The 13,334-nt window shown below is 40.9% G+C and overlaps 1 protein-coding gene across 1 annotated transcript; it reads right to left on the bottom strand.

Moving 5' to 3' along the window:
* Positions 1-536: 536 nt before the first annotated feature.
* LOC124743646 lies at positions 537-995 on the bottom strand (the record flags this gene model as incomplete). The annotated part of the gene is made up of 1 exon (XM_047248847.1): positions 537-995. A coding segment is annotated over one exon (459 nt), but the record flags the coding sequence as incomplete, so codon positions are not given.
* Positions 996-13,334: the final 12,339 nt, after the last annotated feature.

A 13,334-nucleotide genomic window follows, 5' to 3' on the forward strand; every position in this document is an offset into this window, starting at 1 on the left:
ACTATTGTTTGTATTCTGTCATTACTTAAACCCTGTATAAAACACGCTCTTCCTAGGGAGTCAACTAGTTCTATTGCACCTTTCAAGTTTTCTCGGGCCGTAACTCTATTTACTGCTTCTCGAAAGTCTCTCTGCATTTCATCAATTCTGCTTGCCCACATTGCTATTGGTTCCCCTTGTCCCTGTCTGGCTTGGAAAATTTTACAAGCGTAATAGTCTATAGTACGCTTACTGGCATAATTCTCTTCCAAAACGTGTTTCACCTCTTGCCACGTACCTGTGCGTTCACGCACCTGCAATCTCGACCTGGCCTCACCGGTTATCTTTGCTTTCACGAACTTCAATAACGTTTCGTGTTCCTCAGGCTTTACTAATTCAAAAGCTGCATCTACGTTTTCGATAAATTCTCTTAAATCCTTCTTGTTCCCTTCGAACACTTTCGACACAATACATAGGGCCTCTTTCACTGACATCTTACCACTAGTGGAGGATGACGCAACTTCATTATTTAGGGGCATCTTAACTCAGTTAACACTTTACACAACAAAATACAATATTCTTAATACAGTTTTACAATTACCGCTTCTCGTGTGGTGCGCCGTCTGCTCTGTTGGCTCGCGTCGTCCTGCGCTGCTTCGCGCTCTCCTTGTGCCCGCGCTGTCCCGCGCTGTCACGCGCTGCTCCGCGCTCTCTTTGTGCCCGCGCTGTCCCGCGCTGTCTCGCGCTGCTCCGCGCTGCTCCGCGCTCTCTTTGTGCCCGCGCTGTCCCGCGCTGCTCCGCGCTGTCTCTGCGCCCGCGCTGTCCCGCGCTGCTGCGATGCGCCGGCCGCCGCTCTGCTGGGCTGTGCCGACCCCGTCGCTCTCCTCGGTCGCCGCTGCTACGGCTGCTGCCGCTTCTGCTGCTGCTCGGCCCGGACCTCCGGACTCGAACGCTGGCTGCTTAGGCACCTCTGCGCCTCGTCGCTCCGCGTCGCGCTGCCGCTGTCCTGCGTTGCCCTGCACCCGCGAGGACTACCTTTCCGGACTCTGACGTACTGGTGCTACTAATGCTGAGAGTTGCGAGTCGCCACAACTTCCTGCCAATTGCCACAGTCGCTGTAGCAAAATCTAATGTCTCTGCCTCCTATTTGCCTATGCGCCTTTGTTATAACCCCACACCTGACACCAAAAGTTTTTATTTATGTCGCGTCCCAAGCGTGGGTATTGCGAGGGATTGGGCGACACGGTTCGTGGATGGGATTTTAGCCGGTTGACCGTAGTGAGAGGGAGACTTTTGATCTGGCTAAGATGTATAATCCCTGGTTTTCACAAGGCTAGGAAGATGATAGAAATTAAAGTCGTGATAACTTTAACAAAAATGGTTCAAATGGCTCTGAGCACTATGGGACCCAACTGCTGAGGTCATTAGTCCCCTAGAACTTAGAACTAGTTAAACCTAACCAACCTAAGGACATCACAAACATCCATGCCCGAGGCAGGATTCGAACCTGCGACCGTAGCGGTCTTGCGGTTCCAGACTGTAGCGCCTTTAACCGCACGGCCACTTCGGCCGACGATAACTTTAACAATTTACGGTTTATTCTATATGAGTACAGCTCGCCCTATCTGACGGTGGTTGCACTCACAGGAAAGCCAAGTCTAACACAGAGACGGTGACTGACTCCACCGTTCCGACTGACTACTAGAAGTTCTGTCAAGCTTCCTAACACCCTACGTTAGAGTCCCGCGGCTACGCCCTGACGCTCTCCAGCGACTATCTCCGGCTGCCTGCCTACAGCCCGTTCCCCCAGCCCAAGTCGGCTGCTGCTATCTAACTCTTCGCCCTCACCAGACAAAACTTAGCTTCCCAGAGCGGCGTGCTCTCGGGTTTTGTTAGCGTTTCCCCTTCGACCCCGCCAGCGCTTGGCCTGACGTAGCGTCGAAGGCAACGTGCCCTTATTTGGTATCGTTAAAACATTGTTGTTGCTATTGTTCTTCAGAGGCTGAGTGGAGGGGCAGAGGCGCCTCTCCCTATATGGTCACGCACTGCGTCCTGAGCCCTTCATTGGCTCCTCATGACGTAGTGCGGTCCCCACCAAGGGCCCTCTTTCTTTCTCTCTCCACTCCCAGACCTCTCTCTCTAGCCAGGAATGCTTTCTTGTTGATAGTCTTAATTGAATGCTTATCATGCACCCCTGCACAGACCCTCGTTTGTATTTGCTGGCTGTTTACTTTCCTATCAACGCGCCCAGCTGCCCAGCCGTTCGAGTGCCGCCTCGGCTGGCCCTTCGGCCACGCCTGGCGTCCCAGCGCTACAATCTTAACTTCTCCCTAAGTACTATTTTTAAGGTACTGCTTTTTAGACTTGGCTTGTTCCTGCGGTTACAACACTGTGTCTCATCGTCAATAAGGAGGCCAAAGGGATACAGTAAACCTGAAATGAAGCATCGGAATCTATAACTAGTGTCACAGAAATGGTTCAAAACATAGACAGTAAGAAGAGTCAGTTTTCTTGTACTTAAGTCGGCGTTGTGGCTTTTGTATTTAATTCTGATGCAATTTCTGTGTTTCATCGTCAATAAGAAGGTCAGAGGGATACAGTAAACTTGAAGTGAAGCATCGGAATCTATAACTAGTGTCACATGAATGGTTTAAAACAAAGACAGTAAGAAGAGTCAGTTTTCTTGAACTTAAGTCGGCATTGTGCCTTTTGTATTTAATTCCGATGCAATATCTGTGTTTCATCGTCAATAAGAAGGTCAGTGGGATACAGTAAACCTTAAGTGAAGCATCGGAATCTAGAACTAGTGTCACAGGAATGGTTCAAACATAGATAGTAAGAAGAATCAGTTTTCATGTACTTAAGTCGGCATTGTGCCTTTTCTATTTAATTCCCATGCAATTTCTATGTTTCATCGTCAATAAGAAGGTGAGAGGGATACAGGAAACCTGAAGTGAAGCATCGGAATCTATAACTAGTGTCACAGGAATGGCTCAAAACATAGACAGTAAGAAGAGCCAGTCTTCTTGTACTTGAGTCGGCATTGTGCCTTTTGTATTTAATTCTGATGCAATTTCTGTGTTTCATCGTCAATAAGAAGGTCAGTGGGATACTGTAAACCTGAAGTGAAGCATCGGAATCTATAACTAGTGTCACAGGAATGGTTCAAAACATAGACAGTAAGAAAAGACTGTTCTCTTGTACTTAAGTAGGCATTGTGATCTTGTATTTAATTCCAAAGCAATTTCTGTGTTTCATCGTCAATAAGAAGGTCAGAGGAATACAGTAAACCTGAAGAGAAGCATCGGAATCTATAACTAGTGTCAAAGGAATGATTCAAAACATAGACAGTAAAATGAGTCAGTCTTCTTGTAAAGTCGGCATTGTGCCTTTTCTATTACTTCCGATGCAATTTCCGTGTTTCATCGTCAATAAGAAGGTCCAAGGGATACAGTAAACCTGAAGTGAAGAATCGGAACCTATAACTAGTGTCACAGGAATGATTCAAACATAGACAGTAATAAAAGCCTGTATTCTTGTTCTTGAGACGGCATTGCGCCTATGTATTTAAGACCGATGCAATTTCTGTGTTACATCGTCTATAAGAAGGTCAGAGGGATACAGTAAACCTGAAGTGAAGCATCGGAATCTATAACTAGTGTCACAAGAATGGTTCAAAACATAGACAGTAAGAAGAGTCAGCCTTCATGTACTTAAATCGGCATTGTGCTTTTCTATTTCATTATGAGGGAATTTCTGTTTTTCATCGTCAATAAGGTCAGAGGGTTACAGTAAACCTGAAGTGAAACATCGGAATCTATAACTAGTGTCACAGGAATGGTTCAAAACATAGACAGTAAGAAGAGTCAGATTTCTTGTACATAAGTCGGCAATGTGACTTTTATATTTAATACCGATGCAATTTTCGTGTTTCATCGTCAACAAGAAAGACCAAGGGATACAGTAAACCCGAAGTGAAGCATCGGAATCTATAACTAGTGTCACAGGAGTGGTTCAAAACATAGACAGTAGGAAGAGTCAGTCTTCTTGTACTTAATTCGGCATTGTGCTTTTGTATTTAATTCCGATGCAATTTCTGTGTTTCATCGTCAATAACAAGGTCAGAGGGTTACAGTAAACCTGAAGTAAAGCATCGGAATCTAAAACTGGTCTCACAGAAAAGGTTCAAATCATAGACTGTAAGAAGAGTTAGTTTTCTTGTACTTAACTCAGCATTGTGCTTTTTCTATTTAATTCTGATTCAAATTCTGAGTTTCGTCGTCAATAAGAAGGTCCAAGGAATACAGTAAACCTAAAGTGAAGCATTGGAATCTAAAACCGGTCTCACAGGAAAGCTTCAAAACGTAGACAGTAAGAAGAGCCAGTCTTCTTGTACTTGAGTCGGCAATGTGATTTTTGTATTTAATTCCGATGCAATTTCTGTGTTTCATCGTCAATAAGAAGGTCAGAGGGATACAGTAAACCTGAAGTAAAGCATCGGAACCTATAACTGGTGTCACAGGAATGGTTCAAAATATAGACAGTAAGAAGATTCAGTTTTCTTGTACTTAAGTCGTCATTGTGCCTTTTCTCTTTAATTCCGATGCAATTTCTGTGTTTCGACGTCAATAAAAAGGTCCATGGGATATAGTAAACCTGAAGTGAAGCATCGGAATCTAAAACCGGTAACACAGGAAAGGTTCAAAACACAGGCAGTAAGAAGAGCCAGTCTTCTTGTACTTGAGTCGGCATTGTGCCTTTTGTATTTAATTCCGATGCAATTTCTGTGTTTAATCGTCAATATGAAGGTCAGAGGGATACAGTTAACTTGAAGTGAAGCATCGGAAAATATAACTAGTGTCACAGGAATGGTTCAAAACATAGACAGTAAGAAGAGCCAGTCTTCTTGAACTCGATTCGGCATTGTGCCTTTTGTAGTTACATCCGATGCAATTTATGTGTTTCATCGTCAATAAGATAGTCAGAGGGATACAGTAAACCTGAGGTGAAGCATCGCAATCTATAACTAGTGTCACAGGAATGGTTCAAAACATAGACAGTAAGAAGTGTAGGTCTTCTTGTACTTAAGTCGGCAATGTGACTTTTATATTTAATACCGATTCTATTTTCCTGTTTCATCGTCAATAAGAAGGTCCAAGTGATACAGTAAACCAGAAGTGAAGCATCGGAATCTATAACTAGTGTCACAGGAATGGATCAAAGCATTGACAGAGGAAGAGCCTGTCTTCTTGTACTTGAGTCGGCATTGTGATTTTGTATTTAATTCCGATGCAATTTCTGTGTTTCATCGTCAATAGGAAGGTCAGAGGGATACAGTAAACCTGAAGTGAGGCATCGGAATCTATATCTAGTGTCACAGGAATGGTTCAAAACACTGACAGTAGGAAGAGCCAGTGTTCTTGTTCTTGAGTCGGCATTGCGCTTATGTATTTAAGACCGATGCAATTTTTGTGTTACATCGTCAATAAGAAGGTCAGAGGGATACAGTTAACCTGAAGTGAAGCATCGGAAAATATAACTTGTGTCACAGGAATGGTTTAAAACATAGTCAGTAATAAGAGTCAGTCTTCTTGTACTTAAGTCAGCATTGTGCCTTTTCTGTTTAATTCTGATTCAATTCCTGTGTTTCATCGCCAATAAGAAGGCCAAAGGGATACAGTAAACCTGAAATGAAGCATCGGAATCTATAACTAGTGTCACAGGAATGGTTCAAAACATAGACAGTAAGAAGAGTCAGTTTTCTTGTACTTAAGTCATCGTTGTGACTTTTGTATTTAATTCCGATGCGATTTCTGTGTTTCATCGACAATAAGAGGGTCAGAGGGATACAGTAAACTTGAAGTGAAGCATCGGAATCTATAACTAGTGTCACATGAATTGTTTAAAACATAGACAGTAAGAAGAGTCAGTTTTCTTGAAATTAAGTCGGCATTGTGCCTTTTGTATTTAATTCCGATGCAATATCTGTGTTTCATCGTCAATAAGAAGGTCAGAGGGATACAGTAAACCTTAAGTGAAGCATCGGAATCTAGAACTAGTGTCACAGGAATGGTTCAAACATAGATAGTAAGAAGAATCAGTTTTCATGTACTTAAGTCGGCATTGTGCCTTTTCTATTTAATTCCCATGCAATTTCCATGTTTCATCGTCAATAAGAAGGTGGGAGGGATACAGTAAACCTGAAGTGAAGCATCGGAATCTATAACTAGTGTCACAGGAATGGCTCAAATCATAGACAGTAAGAAGAGCCAGTCTTCTTGTACTTAAGTCGGCATTGTGCCTTTTGTATTTAATTCTGATGCAATTTCTGTGTTTCATCGTCAATAAGAAGGTCAGTGGGATACTGTAAACCTGAAGTGAAGCATCGGAATCTATAACTAGTGTCACAGGAATGGTTCAAAACATAGACAGTAAGAAGAGACAGTTCTCTTGTACTTAAGTAGGCATTGTGATCTTGTATTTAATTCCAAAGCAATTTCTGTGTTTCATCGTCAATACGAAGGTCAGAGGAATACAGTAAACCTGAAGAGAAGCATCGGAATCTATAACTAGTGTCACGGGAATGGGCCAATACATAGTCAGTAATAAGAGTCAGTTTTCTTGTACTTAAGTCGGAATTGTGCTTTTTCTATTTAATTCTGATGCAATTTCTGTGTTTCATCGTCAATAAGAAGGTCAGAGGGATACAGTAAACCTGAAGTGAAGCATCGGAATCTATAACTAGTGTCACAGGAATGGATCAAAACATAGACAGTAGGAAGAGCCAGTCTTCTTGTACTTGATTCGGCATTGTGCCTTTTGAATTTAAATCCGATGCAATTTCTGTGTTTCATCGTCAATAAGAAGGTCAGAGGGATACAGTAACCCTAAAGTGAAGCATCGGAAACTATCACTAGTGTCACAGGAATGGTTCAATGCATAGACAGTAATAAGAGCCAGTCCTCTTGTACTTGAGTCGGCATTGTGACTTTTGTATTTAATTCCGATGCAATTTGTGTGTTTCATCGTCAATAAGAAGGTCAGAGGGATACAGTAAACCTGAAGTGAAGCATCGGAATCTATAACTAGTGTCACAGGAATGGCTCAAAACATAGACAGTAAGAAGAGTCAGTTTTCTTGTACTTAATTCGGCATTGTGCCTTTTGTATTTACTTACGATGCAATATATGTGTTTCATCGTGAATAAGAAGGTCAGAGCGATACAGTAAACCTGAAGTGAAGCATCGGAATCGATAACTAGTGTCACAGGAATGGTTCAAAATCATAGACAGTAAGAAGAGTCAGATATCTTGTACTTAGGTCGGCACTGTGCTTTTTTTTTTAATGCCGATGCAATTTCTGTGCTTCATCGTCAGTAAGAACGTCAGAGGGATACAGTAAACCTGAAGTGAAGCATCGAAATCTGTTACTAGTGTCACAGGAATGGTTCAAAACAAAGACAGTAAAAAGAGTCAGTTTTCTTGTACTTAAGTCGGCATTTTGCCTTTTGTATTTACTTCCGCTGCAAATTCTGTGTTTCATCGTCAATAAGAAGGTCAGAGGGAAACAGTACACCTGAAGTGAAGCATCGGAATGTGTAACTAGTGTCACAAGAATGATTCAAAACATAGACAGTAAGAAGAGTCAGTTTTCTTGTAATGAAGTCGGCATTGTGCCTGTTCTATTTAATTATGATGCAAATTCTCTGTTTCGTCGTCAATAAGAAGATCCAAGGGAAACAGTAAACCTGAAGTGAAACATCGGAATCTAAAACCAGTCTCACAGGAAAGTTTCAAATCATAGACCGTAAGAAGAGCCAGTCTCTTTGTACTTATGTCGGCGTTGTGCCTTTTGTATTTATTACCGATGCAATTTCTGTGTTTCATCGTCGATAAGAAGGTCAGGGGGTAACAGTATACCTAAACAAAAGCATCGGAATCTATAACTAGTGTCACAGGAATGGTTGAAAACATACACAGTAAGAAGAGTCGGTTTTCTTGTACTTAAGTCAGCGTTGTGCCTTTTGTATTTATTACCGATGCAATTTCCGTGTTTCATCGTCAATAAGAAGGACAGAGGGATACAGTAAACCTGAGGTGAAGCATCGCAATCTGTAACTAGTGTCACAGGAATGGTTCAAAACATAGACTGTAAGAAGAGTCAGTCTTCTTGTACTTAAGTCGGCATTGTGATTTTTGTATTTAATTCCGATGCAATGTCTGTGTTTCATCGTCAATAAGAAGGTCAGAGGGCTACAGTAAACCTGAAGTGAAGCATTGGAATCTGTAACTTGTGTCACAGGAATGGTTCAAAACATAGACAGTAAGAAGAGTCAGTTTTCTTGAACTCGATTTGGCATTGTGCCTTTTGTAATTAATTTCGATGCAATGTCTGTGTTTCATCGTCAATAACAAGGTCAGAGGGATACAGTAAACCTGAAGTGAAGCATCGGAATCTGTAACTTGTGTCACAGGAATGGTTCGAAACATAGACAGTAAGAAGAGTCAGTTTTCTTGTACTTAATTCGGCATTGTGCCTCTTGTATTTAGTTCCGATGCAATTTCTGTGTTTCATCGTCAATAAGAAGGTCAGAGGGTTACAGTAAACCTGAAGTAAAGCATCGGAATCTATAACTAGTGTCACGGGAATGGTTCAAAACATAGACAGTAAGAAGAGTCAGTCTTCTTGTACTTCAGTCGGCATTGTGCCTATGTATTTAATTCTGATGCAATTTCTGTGTTTCATCGTCAATACGAAGGTCAGAGAGATACAGTAAACCTAAAGTGAAGCATCGGAATCTATAACTAGTGTCACATTAATGGTTCAAACCATAGACAGTTAGAAGAGCCAGTCTTCTTATACTTGAGTCGGCATTGTGCCTTTTGTATTTAATTCCGATGCAATTTCTGTGTTTCATCGTCAATATGAAGGTCAGAGGGTTACAGTAAACCTGAAGTGAGCATCGGTATCTATAACTAGTGTCACAGGAATGGTTCAGAACATAGACAGTAAGAAGGGTCAGTCTTCTTGTACTTAAGTCGGCATTGTGCCTTTTGTATTTAATTCCGATGCAATTTCTGTGTTTTATCGTCAATAAGGAGGTCAGAGGGATACAGTAAACCTGAAGTGAAGCATCGGAATCCAAAAGTAGAGTCACAGGAATGGTTCAAAACGTAGACAGTAGGAAGAGTCAGACTTCTTGTACTTAAGTCGCATTGTGCCTTTTGTATTTGATTCCGATGCAATTTCTGTGTTTCATCATCAATAAGAAGGTCCAGGGTATACAGTAAACCTGCAGTGAATCATCGGAATCTATAACTAGTGTCACAGGAATGGTTCAAAACATAGACAGTAGGAAGACTAGTTCTCATGTACTTAATTCGGCATTGTGCTTTTGTATTTAATTCCGATGCAATTTCTGTGTTTCATCGTCAATAAGAAGGTCAGAGGGATACAGTAAACCGGAAGTGAATCATCGGAATCTGTAAGTAGTGTCACGCTAATGCTTCAAATCATAGACAGTAAGAAGAGTCAGTTTTCTTGTACTTAAGTCGGCATTGTGCCTTTTCTATTTAATTCCGATGCAATTTCAGTGTTTCATCGTCAATAAGAAGTTCAGAGGGATACAGTAAACCTGAAGTGAAGCATCGGAATCTATAACTAGTGTCACAGGAATGGTTCAAAACGTAGACAGTAAGAAGAGTCTATCTTCTTGTACTTAAGTCGGCAATGTGACTTTTATATTTAATACCGATGCAAGTTCTGTGTTTAATCGTCAATAATAAGGTCAAAGGGAGACAGTAAACATATAGTGAAGCATCGGAATCTAAAACTGGTCTGGCAGGAAATGTTCAAAACATAGCCAGTAAGAAGAGTCAGTTTTCTTGTACTTAAGTCGGCATTGTGCCTTTTCTCTTTAATTCCGATGCAATATCTGTGTTTCGACGTCAATAAGAAGGTCCAAGGGATACAGTAAACCTGAAGTGAAGCTTCGGAATCTATAACTAGCGTCACAGGAACGGTTCAAAACATAGACAGTATGAAGAGCCAGTCTTCTTGTACATGAGTCGGCATTGTGCCTTTTGTAATTAATTCCGATGCAATTTCTGTGTTTAATCGTCAATAAGAAGGTCAGTGGGATACAGTAAAACCAAAGTGAAGCATCGGAATCTACAACTAGTGTCACAGGAATGGTTCAAATCATAGACAGTAGGAAGAATAGTTCCCTTGTACTTAATTCGGCATTGTGCTTTTGTATTTATTTCCGATGCAATTTCTGTGTTTCATCGTCAATAAGAAGGTCAGAGGGATACAGTAAACCTGAAGTGAAGCATCGGAATCTATAACTTGTGTCACAGGAATGGTTCAAAACATATACAGTAAGAAGAGTCAGTCTCCTTGTACTTAAGTCGGCATTGTGCCTATGTATTTAATTCCGATGCAATTTCTGTGTGTCATCGTCAATAAGAAGGTCGGAGGGATACAGTAAACCTGAAGTGATGCATCGGAATCTATAACTAGTGTCACAGGAATGGTTCAAAACATAGACAGTAAGAAGAGCCAGTCTTCTTGTACATGAGTCGGCATTGTGCCTTTTTTAATTAATTCCGATGCAATTTCTGTGTTTCATCGTCAATAAGAAGGTCAGTGGGATACAGTAAAACCAAAGTGAAGCATCGGAATCTACAACTAGTGTCACAGGAATGGTTCAAATCATAGACAGTAGGAAGAGTAGTTCCCTTGTACTTAATTCGGCATTGTGCTTTTGTATTTATTTCCGATGCAATTTCTGTGTTTCATCGTCAATAAGAAGGTCAGAGGGATACAGTATACCTGAAGTGAATCATCGGAATCTATAACTAGTGTCACGGGAATGCTTCAAATGATAGACAGTAAGAGGAGTCAGTTTTCTTGTACTTAAGTCGGCACTGTGCCTTTTCCATTTAATTCCGATGCAATTTCTGCGTTTCATCGTCAATAAGAAGATCAGAGGGATACAGTAAACATATAGTGAAACACCGGAATCTGAAACTGGTCTCACAGAAAATGTTCACAACATAGTCAGTAAGAAGAGTCAGTCTTCTTGGGCTTAAGTCGGCAGTGTGCCTTTTCTATTTAATTCCGATGCAATTTCTATGTTTTGTCGTCAGTAAGAAGGTCCAAGGGATACAGTAAACCGGAAGTGAAGCATCGGAATCAAAAACCGGTCTCACAGGAAAGGTTCAAAACATAGACAGTAAGAAGAGCCAGTCTTCTTGAACTCGATTCGGCATTGTGCCTTTTGTAATTAATTTCGCTCCAATTTCTGTGTTTCATCGTTAATAAGAAGGTCAGGGGGATACAGTAAACCTGAGGTGAAGCATCGCAATCTATAACTAGTGTCACAGGAATGGTACAAAACATAGACAGTATGAAGAGTCAGTCTTCTTGCACTTAAGTCGGCAATGTGACTTTTATATTTAATACCGATGCAATTCTCGTGTTTCATCGTCAATAAGAAAGTCCAAGGGATACAGTAAACCGAAGTGAAGCATCGGAATCTATAACTAGTGTCACAGGAGTGGTTCAAATCATAGACAGTAGGAAGAGTCAGTCTTCTTGTACTAAAATCGGCAATGTGCCTTTTGTATTTAATTCCGATGCAATTTCTGTGTTTCATCATCAACACGAAGGTCAGAGGGTTTCAGTAAACCTGAAGTAAAGCATCGGAATCTAAAACTGGTCTCACAGGAAAGGTTCAAATCATAGACGGTAAGAAGAGTTAGTTTTCTTGTACTTAACTCAGCATTGTGAATTTTCTATTTAATTCTGATTCAAATTCTGTGTTTCGTCGTCAATACGAAGGTAGAAGGGTTACAGTAAACCTAAAGTGAAGCATTGGAATCTACAACCGGTCTCACAGGAAAGCTTCAAAACGTAAACAGTAAGAAGAGCCAGTCTTCTTGTACTTGAGTCGGCAAAGTGCCTTTTGTATTTAATTCCGATGCAATTACTGTGTTTCATCGTCAATAAGAAGGTCAGAGGGTTACGGTAAACCTGAAGTGAAGCATCGGAATCTATAACAGGTGTCACAGGAATGGTTCAAAATATAGGCAGTAAGAAGATTCAGTTTTCTTGTACTTAAGTCGACATTGTGCCTTTTCTCTTTAATTCCGATGCAATTTCTGTGTTTCTACGTCAATAAAAAGGTCCATGGGATATAGTAAACCTGAAGTGAAGCATCGGAATCTAAAACCGGTAACACAAGAAAGGTTCAAAACACAGGCAGTGAGAAGAGCCAGCCTTCTTGTACTTGAGTCGGCATTGTGCCTTTTGCATTTAATTCCGATGCAATTTCTGTGTTTAATCGTCAATAAGAAGGTCAGAGGGATACAGTAAACCTGAAGTGAAGCATCGGAATCTATAACTAGTGTCAAAGGAATGATTCAAAACATAGACAGTAAGATGAGTCAGTCTGCTTGTAAAGTCGGCATTGTGCCTTTTCTATTACTTCCGATGCAATTTCTGTGTTTCATCGTCAATAAGAAGGTCCAAGGGATACAGTAAACCTGAAGTGAAGAATCGGAACCTATAACTAGTGTCACAGGAATGATTCAAACATAGACAGTAATAAAAGCCTGTTTTCTTGTTCGTGAGACGGCATAGCGCCTATGTATTTAAGACCGATGCAATTTCTATGTTACATCGACTATAAGAAGGTCAGAGGGATACAGTAAACCTGAAGTGAAGCATCGGAATCTATAACTAGTGTCACAAGAATGGTTCAAAACATAGACAGTAAGAAGAGTCACTTTTCTTGTACTGAAGTCGGCCTTGTGCCTTTTGTATTTAATTCCGATGCAATTTCTGTGTTTCATCGTCAATAAGAAGGTCAGAGGGATACAGTATACTTGAAGTGAAGCATCGGAATCTATAACTAGTGTCACATGAATGGTTCAAACATAGACAGTAAGAAGAGTCATTTTTCTTGTACTTAAGTCAGCATTGTGCCTTTTGTATTTAATTACGATGCAATTTCTGTGATTCATCGTCAATAAGAAGGTCAGAGGTATACAGTAAACCTGAAGTGAAGCATCGGAATCTGTAACTAGTGTCACAGGTATGGTTCAAAACATAGACAGTAAGAAGAGTCATTTTTCTTGTAATTAAGTCGGCATTGTGCCCTTTGTATTTATTTCCGAAGCAATATCTGTTTTTCATCGCCAATAAGAAGGTCACAGGGATACAGTAAACCTAAAGTGAAGCATCGGAATCTATAACTTGTGTCACAGGAATGGTTCAAGACATAGACAGTAAGAAGAGTCAGTTTCCTTGTACTTAAGTCGGCAATGGGGCTTTTCTATTTAATTCCGACG

Source organism: Schistocerca piceifrons, unplaced genomic scaffold (assembly GCF_021461385.2).
Source record: "Schistocerca piceifrons isolate TAMUIC-IGC-003096 unplaced genomic scaffold, iqSchPice1.1 HiC_scaffold_2487, whole genome shotgun sequence".
NCBI classification, from domain to species: domain Eukaryota; kingdom Metazoa; phylum Arthropoda; class Insecta; order Orthoptera; family Acrididae; genus Schistocerca; species Schistocerca piceifrons.